The sequence below is a fragment of the Camelus ferus genome, chromosome 2 (genome assembly GCF_009834535.1).
Source record: "Camelus ferus isolate YT-003-E chromosome 2, BCGSAC_Cfer_1.0, whole genome shotgun sequence".
In the NCBI taxonomy this organism is placed as follows: Eukaryota; Metazoa; Chordata; class Mammalia; order Artiodactyla; family Camelidae; genus Camelus; species Camelus ferus.
In genome coordinates this window covers 76050076-76065106 of record NC_045697.1, presented here as the reverse complement: position 1 = coordinate 76065106, position 15031 = coordinate 76050076, and the positions used below count along the sequence as shown (strand labels likewise).

The 15031-nt window shown below is 46.8% G+C and overlaps 1 protein-coding gene across 4 annotated transcripts in view; it reads left to right on the top strand.

Moving 5' to 3' along the window:
• Window positions 1–13431, top strand: part of LEF1 (lymphoid enhancer binding factor 1) — a 108544-nt gene extending 95113 nt beyond the window's left edge. For all 4 annotated transcript variants that reach the window (XM_006184636.2, XM_006184637.2, XM_014559203.2 and 1 more), the window contains one exon: window positions 12231–13431. In XM_006184636.2, the coding sequence (XP_006184698.1) occupies window positions 12231–12310 (80 nt within the window). In that variant the 3' untranslated portion in view covers window positions 12311–13431. The remainder of the gene's footprint in view (window positions 1–12230) is intronic.
• Window positions 13432–15031: the final 1600 nt, after the last annotated feature.

Below are 15031 nucleotides of genomic sequence, written 5' to 3'. Positions count from 1 at the left end.
GGATTTGCTGAAACACGAACTGATTGGGTCACTTCCCGACTTAGAGCTGGTCAGTGCTTCCCTCTGTCTGCAGGACAAAGTGCAGACACGTTAGTGTGGGTCTGCCTCTGCCCTCTCCTGCCTCCAGCCAGGCCCTAGGAGTCCTGTTCTCAGTCCAAACAAAATTATTTGCCATCCCCCAAGATGACTGGGGCTGCTGCATGCGCTGCCCTGGTGCTCGGAAAGCCGTTTCCTGGGCCTCAGAACAGGATAGATCTGCGCGGTGTTTCTAAGGAGGAGAGCACTAGCCTGCGGGTCACTTGGTTCTTGACTTGAACCAGACGACCACTTAAGCTTTTAGAACTAATTCTGATGCTGAAATTTGAACAGACCTTCCCAGAGGAGCCTGCAGAGATTGTGGGTACCAAATAGAAATCAGCTGTTCGCCAGGACGATCTGCTTGAGCTTTTTAATCTTCATGTTCCACCTGTAAAACGGGACCAGTAACACCTCCCACCTCTGGTTCTTTATCTGGCATATGTGGCCTCCCTTCCTCCTTCCACCCACACCAGGACCTTACTCAGCTGCTCCCCCTCCTCTGTGAACCTTTCCTGATCTTCATTCAAAATTTCATCTTTGTGGTTTTGTGGTATCAGAAGTCTTCCAAACTAATGCTGAGAGGCAAGCTTTCCTCCCGGTGGAAAGAGGATCAACCCTTCACATAGGTGACCGAACAAGGGATCAGAAAAGGACCTCAGATGGCGTTCACATTTAATTCAGCTTTTAACAGCTATTAATTGAGGGCCCCTCTGAGCACAGGCCCTGCCCCTAGTTGCTCATGGAGTTAGAATTACTAGAAGTAATTCTAGTAGCAAGCACATGCTTTTGTACTTTTTTTGCATTTTTTTAAGACTGTTGTCCTTTGAATTTCTGAGCATTCAGGTACAGACAGCAGCCCTTTTATGCTCTGCCTCTTGAGTGGAAAACCCTGGTAAACGCAATGTGCTGAGGACCAACATTCACTCATTTACTGTCTGCTGTTTGCACCAAAATCTTTAAAACTGTTTCTATTAAAAATAACACAAAAATTCTACACTTCAGTTTGCTACTTGGTTTTCTGTCCTTAATGATGAACGTTATATAGTCTTTTAGATCAGTCAGGCTGAGTGCGTTTCTATCCTAGAATGTGTCCCAGGTATCTCTTTTTAAAAAATGTCATAGTGATCATTGTGCTTTCCTGTCACTTACTTGTTTTTTTCTAAAGGTCAAGGTGTCCCCTCTACCCTGTCCCAGAAAAACAAAACAAAGCCCCCCCACCAAAGAAAAACATTCTCACCAGTGGCCGGTGAGGCTTCAGCCAGCTGGGCTGCACTTAATCAGAGTCTCCAGTGTTCCTCTCCCGTCTCATTGCTGGATCAGTCATACGGCCTTTGAAGTTCTGTCCTCCACACTATCCTATTTTAGACAGCAGCACTGGCAGTCATTTGATAAGAATTACTAAGCAGAGAGGAGCTCAGATTTGCATTCATGAAGATTTCAGTAAATTGGGAATGATACTATCCCTGCTGTCTCCCCACCCCTTTGTTTTAGGAATTCAGAAACTCCTATATGTGTAGTAGTTGACTTGTTCAGTCATTACTCAGCATTTAGTGAGCACCTAATAAATGCCAGTTAGTTCTGTAAGACCTGGAAGTCTTAAAATTAAAAATACAGGAAAGTATATGTCTGTAATAGAAATAAAGCAGGGAGTGACTTGAGGGTCTGGCTTTAGGTTGATGGTCAGGAAAGTCCCTCTGAGGAGGTGAGGCTCAGTAATTACCGGCTGTTACCTCTGGAGGGTGTTCTCTGTGCTGTTCTGGGACAGAGCAGTGGCATAGAAACGAAAGACCAGCCTGACAGAGCATCGTGGTGTAGGAGGAGCTCAGACTAGGAGCAAGGCCACCCAGGCACTCAGATTAGCCCTCTATGCGCGCTGCGTGGCTGGGGCAGCTGGTTTAACCCTGGAGACTCCGGTTCTTCGGGCCAGAGTGGAAGGGCCCTGTCTGGCCTCTCAGCTCCCCTGTCTGCTTTGCTTCCGCACGCTGCACTGCCTCCCAGTGTTACTAAAGGGACTCGGGCCTCTTGTACGTTTACTAACATGTAGTCCTCATTCTAGGTCTCAGTGGCTCTAACCGTTAAGGCACCTGTATGATCTGGAAAATGACTTGTCCACAATGTGCTTGTTCTTCAGCTTCTGAGTAGATCAGCCCTGCCTCCCCAGAACGAGTGCTGCCTTTGGTTTGGGGGGTTTCACTCTCCACTGATGTGGTCACGTTTGCCAGACCTTGGTCACATGAGTACTGGCTTCACCTTAGCAAGAAGCTGAAGACAGATAAAATGTTTGATTAGAATTGATCCTGCAAATAGTGTGACGTGAAATCTGACAGGGCTCACTTTCAGTTCTGAGGGGAAGTTCAAAAGTCACCGCCCTCCCTTCAGGAAGGGAAAGCTAACGGAACGTAGTGCCCGGGCAGGGAAGATGCTGTGACTCCAATGTGAAGATTTTGGGGAGGGTTTCTCTGTGTACAGTGAAACTTAATGGTATCCTGGTGTCCTTAAAGAAAATTCCTATTAAACTGAAAAGATCTTTGAGCTTAGACGTCCACATTGTAGCTGAAATGCTAGAGAACTCTGGTTAACTCTGAACTAGTGTGGGACAGTGCGCCACAGGGAAAAATCCCACTAATAAGGAAAAGACTCTCCTCCATGAACAAAACAGCCCTCTGAAAACTTGTGTTTCTGCTCCTTATAAGATAAAAGTTTGGCTTAATACTTCCATTCTGTTGGTGGGAAATGCCACTGCAGTTGCCTCCACAGCCCAGCGTAGAAATTGGCCTGTTATGTAGTTGGTCTCACCGCCGTCTGTCTCCCTGTGTTTCTGCTTTTGACCATTGTGTAAGAATATTCGCACTGGTGAAGTCAGGTGAAACAGAGAAATGAGCGTTAACCCAGTCTCAACACCTTGCAACAGATTTTAGGATAATTAAAGTGGGATCCATAAAAGACACTCCCCCAAGTTAGAGGTGATCCCCAAACTCTACGGTCTTCTAAGAAATTCAGATTCATAAGGGAGAATCTGGACTAGCTTGTCCCTTGTGGTCATGCTGGGAGCCCAGGACCTCAAGCTGTGAGACTGCACACCTTCTTCTGTGTCTAGCTGGAAGGCCAGTATCATAAACGCCAATCATTTGTTCATTCACTCTGCAAACATCCAGTGAAGTGTACTCCTCCAGGTCAAGAACTGCTTTAGGCAGTGGGGGTTACTTGCTAAACGGACCCTGTTCCTTCCCAGGGGAGCTCCCAGTTTAAGAAGATGCAGGCATACAAATGGCTACTTATAAAATAATATGTTTTATGCTATGAAGAAAGTACATACAGTGTATGGTGTTAAAAAAAAAAGAACAAGAAGTATGTAATCGAGAGTGAGATCAAGGAAGGCTTCCTGGAGTAGGTAACATGTGAGCTGTCCAGTCATCTTGGGTTTGATAGAACAGTGATCAAGTTGCTATGAGTTTCCAGTATTTAGTATACATCTGATTTGAAATATGTAACGTCTCAAGAGTTTGTCAGGAGTCAGAGATTATCAAATACTAAACTTCCCTTTCTTCCTGACTTAAGATTCAATAAGTAATTAAAGAAGCAAAGAATTAAATTTTTGAAAAGCTGGAGAGAATTATTCTGAGTTTACTAACTTAAAAACAGTTCCACAAATTGGTTTACTAATACTTAATTTAGCAAAGCATAAAAAGCCTACCATCTTAAAATGTTAGAGATTGAAAAGATACTCTTATATAATCAAAGGAAATACAGTGAAATAGCGTAACTCAAAGAGCTAATTTAAAAGTAGAAACAAGCTATTTTTTAAAAAAAACCAAAAAACCTCTGGTTAAACACACTGAGATACACATGGATACAGATACCCACAGCACTCATATTATTCCTATACACTATGTTTTTGGCTTTGGAATAATCTTTACCTTGTACATTTGCTGAACTGAGAAATTAAAATGTGTTTTTTACTAAATAAAAAGTTTAGCCTTTATTTCCCTGGGCCAAGAAGTGTGTAGGAGAGGTAATTTCTAGTCCAGTACAGAATGCAGTGGTTAACTGTGTGGTGTTTGGATTTAATCTTTAAATTAAAACAACAAAAATTTTCAGCTTTCCATTTGATTGGACCAGAGTCCTCTTCAGGATTAGTGCTGAGGACTGTGACCCTGAAGGTCTTCCAGGAGCCTTGCCTGATGCACGAGAATTAGCCCTGTCCTCTTGAGTCAGGGAGTGGTCTAAATATTTTCTGTAGTCTCCTTGAGAGAAACACTTATTTCATATAGTTCGTGAAGCTCGCCCTGGCAAGTGTGACACATTTGTCTCACCTTTGCTCTGAGCACAGATATAGTCAGCTACCACGTTAAGTATCAGTGAGCCTCTGGGCATTTGTTCCCAGGTTGGCACGTCTAGTTAGGAAGCAAAGCCAAGCACTTAAGTGATAAAGTTGGAAGCACCTAGAGAAATTGGTAGGCTTGTCCAAAGTCTCGAAATAAAAATGAGAAGGTGAAAAAATAACCCGTTTTACATTTTTCATCTTTTTTTGTCACATGCTTTGGGACTAAGTGTGTCAAGCACTTACGGAGCCCATGGCCTAGAATTGCCACTAACCAAACAGGAGACGGTGGAGGCTCAGCACTATGGGGAAGGGAGCCTGGGAGGCGCCCAGATCAGGGAGACCAGCTGGGGCACGGCCACCTGCACCCGGCTCAGCGCTGTCCCAGAGCTCCGCCGGAGCCGCCTCTGAACGGAGGCCCAGCCCAGTGCAGGACCGTCTGCCCGTCAGTCAGATCCTGATGGAAAGGACTGCAGGCGAGTCGTCTGTCCTGTCTGGATCACAGGTGTACTCTGCCTAGGGCATGGGGGTCTGTCTGAGTTGTTGGCCTCCCCTTGCCTCCCCTCTGTGTTTGTCCACAAACCCTCGCTAAACCTGTCACAGATTAGTAGAAAATCTGTAGAGAATTCACACAACAGTGACACTTGACTACAGTGTCCTTACTAGGGACTCAGTAGTGAGAATACTCAGTAAGGGAAGTTCAGACATTGACAGCAAGGCGGTCCTGGTCACACTGTCCTAAGTCGAGATGACTCTGTAACGGCACTGTGTGTGGACTGCAGGTGCTTGGCTCTAACTGTTCTCCAGTGCCTCATGTGCACTCTTGTGATGGGAGCCTTTTGATCACAAGGAGCACAAACAACCCGCGCCAGCTTAAGGAGCTCTATGTTAAGGATACAGGAGCATCTTGTGGAAGGTAAAGACAGAAGTGCCAGTAGGCGAAGGAGAATTCTGGGAGGTGGTCTTGGAAAACTGTCCAAGTGCTTTTCCTGCCTCTTCTATCCGCCTCTTCCCCCCAAATCCCATCTTCCCTTCTGTAGATTGGCCTCCTCAGTTCTTTGTTCCACGTGTCCATCTCCCAAAGAGATGATTATTGCAAATTGCAGAGAAGGGACACTGGCTAGCCCAGCTTAGGTCAGAATTCTACCCCAGTCCGTAACCAACCACGGCCAGAGGAGATGGTCACACAGTACAGAGCGACTGCCGGGGGCTCCCTGCTCCCACTGCAGGCGTGCTGGCATGGGGATGATCCAGAGGCAGGCTGCAGCCCAGATGTCCACCACAGCTCACTGACTAGCTGGCGGCAGCGCCTGTTAGATTAGCAGGCAGGTGATTCTATCTAGGCAGCTGTGCGTTAGTGACAAAGCCAGGAGAGGATCAGACTTGTGGTGAAAGCTTTTAAAATTTCTGCTGTGCTGCAGCATCTTTTCCATCAATCCTTTTTCCCTCTTGAATGGTCAGAAGAGCTAGAATTGTGTTTAAGTTGCTTTGGCAAACAGAAACAGGAAACTGGACCCTTGACTAGCAAGAGTGACCATGTGCCATTAAAAATCTCTGGCGAGGAAGGGAAGGGGGAGGCTCGTTGCTCTTGAGACACATAATATTTAGTATTGTTCATGAAAGCCCGTGAAGTGCAGTTCAGATCAGTGCACTTAAGAATAGTTCATGGAATTAGAAAAACATCTATTTTGGACAAATTTGGTTCAATAGAATGGTTTTCTCACTGAGCAATCTGGAACAGAATTATTCTTCCAGATGATGGAGTTTCCCAGAGAACTCAAGATTTACCTCTTTAAGTGTCAAAACATATAATTTTTAATTTTAACTCTTTTGGATGCACCTCTTTCTTCAAGACTACATCTAAATTAACTATTTCTTTATACCTCGCGCCATTGTTCTGTAGCGTGTACGATGTACCGTACGGTGTATGGCAACAAAGAACTGATGCTGTTTGACACTGTTCTAAATGATCTCAAATAATGTGAGAGTTTTAAAAATCTGCTTTTCCTAGTTTATTATTTTTTCTGTTCTGCCTGGGCTGGTACCCTTCCCTAAAGTAGTAAATATGTTCCTTTTGATCCATTTTGTAGATTTGGGAACCAGAAAACAAAGCGTATTTGAATAATACATAAATTAAAAGCAAATGGAGTCTGAGTTGGGGTATGAAGGGCACTCTGTTAAGAAGGGCACATGTGGGGTTTTTTTAATGTGAATTTCTTGATACTCCTGTGAGTACTTCCATTTCCTCCACTGTGTCCCTAAGAGTAAAGCTGCCAGGTGACACACCCAGAAGAATGGGGATCCAGCTTAGAATGGCTGTGAGCCCTGAGGGAGTCACTGTGTTCTTCTGACAGAATGCGGGGAAAATGGGAGCATTTCAGTCAAACCGTACTGCCCACTTTCTTGCTTCAGTTTTAAGTCAAATCGAACCTGAGGTTTTTTCAATTTTTATACACATTCTCTGTAAATATAACACCAAATTTTCTGTTGCCCTCTTGGGATTACTTTTCTTAGCTATCATTGTGTTTCTGGGGACACTGTTTTATGAGATATTTTACAATATTTCGTAAGAAAGGTTTTACAGTATTCTCTATTGGTCTTAATTTTCCACCAGAAGTCCTGTAAGTAGAATGAATCTTGCCTTTACCCTGCACATGTTGTGTGAGATTGGAACAAGGGAAGTGGACTGTCGTTTCTGGACCGTAGTCTGTCCCAGGCGCTCTCCTGGAGGCCTTAAATCCCGCTCCCACGGCAGCCCTGTACGGGGAGGAATCTCTGCCCGACTGAGGGGCAAGGAAACGTCAGTAACTCGTCCGGGGCCAGCTGGCTGGTGTCCAGACCTGGGTCTGTTCTTCTGTCCCTCTTTGACTCAAGTCTCCACTCCCTGTGCCCTATCAGATGCCAGGCACTCGCCACGCCTGTCACACGAATTGCCTCCTTTCAGCCCCTCAACATGCTTTGTAAGGTGTAGCGACTTATGTTTGGTAAGTTTAAGTAACTTGCACGGGATACCCCAAGTAGTATGATGGAGGTCAGGGTTCAAACCCAGCTGCAGACTGTCTGTTCCCAGAGCTCCTGCTCTGAGCCCACAACACACTGTAACCTCCCTGGGCCACCCGTACTTAGACACATGGACTCGTACACAGACACAGGTATGACATTGGACATCCTTGGTTCGGAAAAAAAAAATGGTGTGCACTAATTCTGTTGCCTTGCTTTTAGAAGCTGAAGTTGGGATCTTCAATGTAGGAGAACTTGTAGAGAGAAAAGTGAGTTGAATACAGAATTTGGAAGTGGGTAGATGAGTCTCCACAGTGACTATCCTCCTGAAGCACTTCAGTGTGCAGAGTTACAGTGGATTTTGAGGCCCCTTATTCAGAACCTTCCTCAAGGGCACTTCCCAGTGTCTCTAGCGGAGGTGAGCACCCAGTGGGTGAGACCCGCACTGGGAGGCCTGGCCTGCCAGCGAGACGTGCATCCTCACACAGGAGACACACAGGGCTGATCAGAAGGAGAAACTCCCCTAGAGCAATTTATTAATAGTTACAGGCCTGCCTCAGCGTCATCTCAACTTCACCAAGGTCTGCTTTCACTGCTCCTAATCCATTCTGAATGCCCACAGGGGAAGAAACTGCAGACTCAGTGACCGAGCCTCGGCCTGTGTAACCCAGATCCAAGCCCAGGCCCAGGCACCCATCAGAGCACCGACCCTCCTCCCTTCCTCCAGGTTCTGGGAATCCTGCATCAGAATGTGTGGCCCGGGGACTGGGGGACTGGCTAGTCTTGGTTGCTGGGACTAAGGACTAACTCAGCTGCAGAAAGAAGACTCAGCGCTAACCTTCCTAACCACGCGTTACCATTTTTCCTTTTTTTCAGATACTAAGGTTACTTTCAAGGAGCTGAAGTTGGCTCTTATAGGTTATACTTTCAATCTTAGAGATTTGCATTTCAAAGTTAATTTCTTATGCCCTTTGTTCTCTCATCCTGCTTTCAAACAGAGCATAGTATGTTGGGGTGGGCAGTGGTCTAGGTGGAGCCCACCTCCACAGGGCTAACTGTGCTGTTGACTAGTGATGGACAGATGGGTGCATGGAAGCAAGGCAGGTGAGAAGAGAATGAGTGATCGGTTAGCTGCAAGGGCTGCTGGGGAGAATTTGGGTTTAGGGCTCAAAAGCGAATCCTGCCAGCTGTAGGTTGGGTGACCGTAGGCAGGGCTTTTCACCTCACACGGCCCCATCCTTCTCTGTAAATGGGCTGGAATCATAGGAGCTGGTGTGATTGCTGGAAATTGTACGCGTGCCCGGCACAGCCGTGCTCAGCAGGCATTGTCCTTCCTTCCTCCCCACCAGCAGACCTACATGGAACCAGGGGCTTGGGGACCCTCAGACCAGCTACCGACGACTGAATGTCTTGGTTCCATCTAGAATGACGGGGCCAGACCAGCTCTTGTCGCGCTTGCTTCCTGCTCTGGGAGCCCGAGCCTCTCTGAGCTAGAGTTCCCACCCTGACCCCACAGCCTTCTGTCGGTTTGCCCCGAGACGAAGCAGAAAAACCTAGGCAGTTGTCATGAAGTGTGTGGTGTGCTGCTGTGAGGTGATTTTTGGAATGAAAATCTCTCCCTCTGTTCATCTGTCACAAACTAAGTACTCTCTCCTCAAATTTCATGTCATAACTAAAAACACTTTAAAGTTCCTGCTCCTTGCTCATAATATTTGGGATGGGGAGGATCTCTTATTCTAACCCACCTTGTTGGGTTCCTCACCACCTCTGGACAAGGAGTGATGGGACCTGACACTACGGGTTGGTGGGGGGGGGGGGGCTTGGCAGCTCTGCTGCTCCCGCTTGGCCTGCACAGTCCCTGCTGCCCCAGTGGGTCCTGAGTCACACGCCCACCCCCTCTTTTCCACCTTGACCTCGGCCTCACCAGTGGGCTGATTTCCTCGACCCTCCTGCTGGAGGACAGCCTGGGGGAGGGGGCTGGGGCAGCACTCGGCTTCCAGTTACAGCAAAGGAAATTCCCCCTTTCCCCTTCTTCATGTCTCCTGAACCAAGGCCTAAAAAGCCCTAAGGCCTCAGTCTGTGCCCAGACACAGGTCCCTCTTGAAATCTCGAGATTTCCTTTTCCCACCTGGGCTCTTAATAAGTGACTCTGCCCATTTGGGTTCCTGGTTCCAGCTGGTTAGTGGGATATTTTATCAAGATTGGAGTTTGATCCAGGAGAGCTTCAGGGGTTTCGGCTGGATGGTGATGGTAGGGCACTGCCTTGTGCCTCCTTCAAATACACTCAACAAATGGCCCACATGGTGACTCCTGGCAGAGGGAGCCCAAGCCTGACATGTGTGAGAAGGGACTCGGGGCCCCCTTTGAAGCGGGAGCAGTAATTGCAGCTTTGATTGCACCGACTCCACCACTGGGTTGGGCCGCATTGGGGCTCGCAGGGCCAGCCCAGCCTCGGCCGCGCCCCCCACGTGAAGCCTTAGATGTGGGAAGTCTCCAGTCTCCTGAGCCTCATGCCTGTGGTTTCTTGAAAAGAATCTTGATTTGACTTGTTTTGTATCTGTAAAGCTGCATTGGAAGGCCCCCATTTCTCCCATTTGGAAGACTGGTCTGCCCTGACGACGCTGTATTTTAAAGCAGCAACCAAGTGCAAGCAAGGTGCCTCATTTGATAGTGAGACAGTTCTTTGCCGATTTCTTTAAATACCAGTTTGACCTTAGGAGAGTAACCCAGGTGGGGTGGAGTCACTTTTTGGTTGGCAGTGGTACGGAGCATCTCTGAAGCCAAATTGCAGGAGGATTTGTAAGAGGGACACTGAAATAATGAAATAACAGTGGGAAGACGTGACCACAGAAAGAAATGGCTTTATTAGGAAATGTCAAAATTCTTTCTATGGAAGCACATATCATCCTTGTGATAAATGGCCACTGTGGCCAGCCAGGACTGGTTTAGTCATCGTGATGTTGTGCTCAGCTCGAGAAGTAGGGAGGAGGCGGCACTGTGGGTGCCCTGGGGAGGAAGGACAACTTGAACAGCCAAGTGCAGGAGAGCAAGGAGAGCTGCGCAGGGTGCCTGAGGCTGCGGTGGGGACGGGCCCAGCAGAGGGACAGCTGATGCCCGGGAGCCGGCAGACACTCCCGGCTGCTAACGGCCAGTTGCTCCTGAACCACAGCAGTGGTCTCCAGCTGCTGGGCCCGTCCTCACCAGCAAGCGCAACCCTGACCACCTCTGCCCTCTGTGACGCACAAGCACGGTGGGAAGAGGCGTCTGAGGGCGAGGGGGCGGGCGCCCCCCACCCCCACCAGCTGGGCTCTGCTCCTTCCTCCTTGGAAAGCCAGGGCCCTGCCAAGCTCTTCCGCCCTCCGGTGTGAAGCATCTGAAATACTCTGCTTACATTTTAAAAAGCCACAGCACCGGTGTGTTTCCTGTCAAAGGGGCAAGGTCAATACTGCAGTGACGAGGAGCTGAAACTGCCACTGACGACCTTCGCGCTGACAACGCTCTGGCTGATTTTCTCCCATTTTGTTTTTGCTGGGTTTGTTTGTTCAGTAGCCACCCGGGTAAACAGACACTTTCTTCGCACTTCTGGTCAGCAGTCATTTTGAGGGACAACACTGGGGGTAGCTGCAGTGATAATCAGAATGCTAACTTGCAGCAGAGCTCACTGTGAGGGGCTCACCGCGCGCTGCCCCTTAGACGCACCGGCTGAGCCATCCTCACGGCTCCCGGCCACAGATCGCTCTTCTCTGAACAGCACTTTGTAGACTGTAAGTCACCATCCAGAGTTTAGTTTTCATTGTTAAACTATTTCAGAGCTTCCTTTTATTTCTCAAAGTTCCCTTATACTTAAATAAAAAGCATAAAGGAACACACTCTACTATTTGGAATTAACTTTGTAAAGGAGACGTCTGCTGGTAACAAGGACACCACAAGCACAAAGCGCTGAGACTGGTCTGAGGCTGCCGGGGCCCCAGGCAGAGCGGAGCTCCCCTGCAGCTGCACAAGGCGCAGGGGAGGAGGATGCGCTCCTTAGAGAAGGAGTGGACTCTGCGATGTGCTCTCTCCTGTCTCTCTCATCTTGTACAATGTTTTATTTTTAGTCACTTCTCTAAATCTCAAGGTTATTACAGCTTTGGGGATTTAGGGAATCTCCTTTCTGGACGCTATTATCACCAGCAATACCTTTAAATATTTGGTGAGTGTACATTCCAAAGTGAACATTAGAGATCTTAGGTGTTACGAAGGAAAAAAATCTTGAGAATTGAAAAGTCTGAAGTAAAACTGGAGAGGCTTATGCACCTCAGACTGAATACGAGCGGACAGAGAGCGTCCCTGACTCCTGGGGCTGGCAGCAAGAGCATGTGGGGCACCGGCTAGCCTGAGCACGGTTCAGTCTCGTGTAAGTTCATACAACGGCTCCCCACAGTGGACTAAAAAGACCAAACACTTCAGAATGACAGATCTTTCCCTGATCTGGACATTGCCCACCATTACAATTCACGTTTGGCCATTCCTTCCTGATGTTTCTCAAACGAACGCTTTTCTTTAACCATGATCCAGAGTATCAGCTGTATTTCACATGGTAACCCTGTACATACATGCACATGAACCTGGAAACAAACTAAACATTTCAATAACAGTACACGTCTTCTCTAACGTAGTCTGAGGATTGGGGGCTGCCGTGGGGCAGTCTGTTTTAGCCATCACCAAATCAAAAAAGTGGATTCATTAAATGCAGAGATCTTAAGACATGTGCTGTATGCAGTAGAGGTTAAAATCTGTAAAGGTTTGTGGCAAATTCACATTAACAGCATTTTATTTGTTCCTTCTTGAGGTGGAAAACGAAGCTCATTCCCAACGTGCAAAGCCAAGGCAGCGACCCCGGGACCTCTTCTGGAGATGGAAGCTTGTTGAAAACCCAGACTGTCTCCATGGCTTGCCCAGTCCACCCCAAAGGAGAATTGACACCCACTTCACCCTGAGGTCACTGCTAGAGACGCTGACCCATAAAGACAATCACTGACAAACTCCCTTTCATCTACTGCAAGAGCCAAGTTCCACAATAAAGGACAGAAGGTTTTTTTTAAAAGAAAAATGACAAAGCACATGAGAATGCTAGCAGGCCCAGGGTCAGCTGAGCAGCTTTTCTCCCCTCATCTCTGCCGTGCACTTCCCAGAGCATCCTGCATCCATACCTGTAACCTTCTGGCAAGGACAGTAACTTGGCTACCTTTGCCTGCCCCGAGCAACCGAGTGGCAGCCAGCACAGCCAGCAGCATCCCCGCGGGGAACTTGTGGAAGAGTTCCCTCCTTGTTTCTGTCTTCATTTTTCTTTCTCTTCTCCTAAAGCTTTTATTTAACAGTGCAAAAGGATCAATTGTATGTTTGCTTCTTTTTTTTAAACTTGAATTTTTTTAATTTACACTTTTTAGTTTTAATTTTTTTGTTGTATATTTTGCTAGCTATGAGCTTTTAAGTAAAATTCAAAGATCTGGAAATGTTTGAAATAAAAATGAAATGAAAAGAAGCTTTTTTTTTTTTTTTGAGTGATATCTTGTCTGCCAAGTGGCTTCTCTGTGAATGACCTATAACAAATAGTGGCCTCTCCGTCTTTGTAAGGTGTCCAGTAGAGCTACATAAATGCAACAGCCAGTCCACTCTGTGGGTAGCAGCTGGCAATCCTCTTTCATTTTATTTTTCTTATGATCTTTTTTTTTAATGATAAACCTTAACAGATACTTTCAACAGACCAGTTTGCAGTGAATTTTCATTTCTTTCCTTCTCACCCCCTTGTTGTAAAAAGCCCAGCACTTGAATTGTTATTACTTTAAATGTTCTGTATTTGTATCTGTTTTTATTAGCCAATTAGTGGGATTTTATGCCAGTTGTTAAAATGAGCATTGATTTTTTTTTTTAATAGCAAGGCACAGCCTTTGCCCAAAACTGTCATCTAATGTTTGTCATTCCAGTTTGAGTTAACGTGCTGAGCATTTTTTAAAAGAAGCTTTGTAATAAAACATTTAAAAAAAAAAAAAGTCTTTTTTTTTTTTTTAAAGAGTGAAGTTCCTGACAATCTGCAGTTGGTAACAGTGAACTCAATCCACAGGCAGAGCTGGCGTGTCCACGTGAGAGGGTGCGGCTGTCTCCAGGGGCCAGCCAACACCCTCCCCATCTCCTAGCCATGCCGTCCTCAGAGGTACTTGTACCACCTGGACCCCTGTCTCCTCTTCTCACAGGTGGAGATAGAAATCAGGCCAAAGGGAGGAAGAGGGTCACCAGAACTCAGACAGTAGTGATTCTCTTCCTTCCTGAGCACCCAGACAGCCTCCCGGGCTCCAGCCATCCGCCCTCACACCTCTGCAGGTGTGCCGGTGCCCTCTGGTCAGAGCTCACTGCTTCTCCCGCTGGGCTCCCCAAACCAAGGTGTCCCTGCACTTTAACACCCACACATCTCCCCAGAATCAACATTTTCCCAGTTTTGAGTTTGTACTTCGTAATTCTCCCTTAAATCAAGCTTTTGTTATACTAAAATAGAGCTATTGGATGTAGCAAAAACTATGCATTTTAAGTTTAAAACATCAATATTTCATGGTCTTCCACAAAGTTTCCACAATCCATTGAGCTAGTTTGAGAACCACTCATACTGCTGGTCTAGCTTCTGTCTCTTGCTGAAATTCTAGTTCCATTTCCTTTTTCCAACCTTCAATACAGCTGGGGAACAGCTGGCTACCATACTTGTAATAACCCTCCACATACTGCACTTGAAGATTGCCATTAAATCACCCCTCAAATTTCTCTTCTCCAGGCTAAGTAATCCCAATTCCTTGAACCTTTCATCATCGGTCCTTTAATCATTTTCATTACTATCCTCTGGAACCTCTCCAATTCTTCTTCATTTAGACCTAAACTTGAACCAGGGAAAAATGTCTATTATGTCCAGGGGACCTACTTGTTATAAAGGTTTCATATTCATTTGAAATTATCTCTCAGTTTTCTTAATGTATATGAACCAAGTTATAACTGCCTAAAACTGCCACTATACTCTTTTCAGGAGTAACAAGAACATCCAACAAAGTGGTGTAGGAAGTGACAGAAATAAATATTTAAGTGTTACTTTTTTTGGGGGGGCGGTGGGGGGGAGTTGTAGCAACACACTGATTGGCTCTTCTGGATCTTAGAAACTGATCAGTAATAAAAGCCTGTCCATCAAGTGAAGAGCAGGGATAGGAGGTTAGACTCGGGCCTCGGCCACAGCCCACTCAAGTCCCCCTCGCTTGCTCCTCTGCTGTGTTTTTATGACACAGAGTGAATCAACAATGCCAAAAGCAGCAGGCTGTTTGGATCCTCTGAGCCAGCTGCTCTGCCACAATTTGGTCCCTCCTAGTTTTCTACATTTCTTCCAGAATAACTTTCCCCAGATAACTTGGATGTCCTGGCACGGTGCTCATTCTTGGTGCATCTGCCCCAATCCTGCTTTCCTCAGGCAGCAGTTCTGGGGAAGGAGAGTCCAGAGCCCCTGAGAGCTACATACAGACCAAGGGACGTTCTCCTGGGGCACCAGGCAGAGGGACTCCCTCTGGCTACTGCTTTTGATCTTGCAGTGATTGGGCGTCCTTCCCCACAACGAGCTCACAG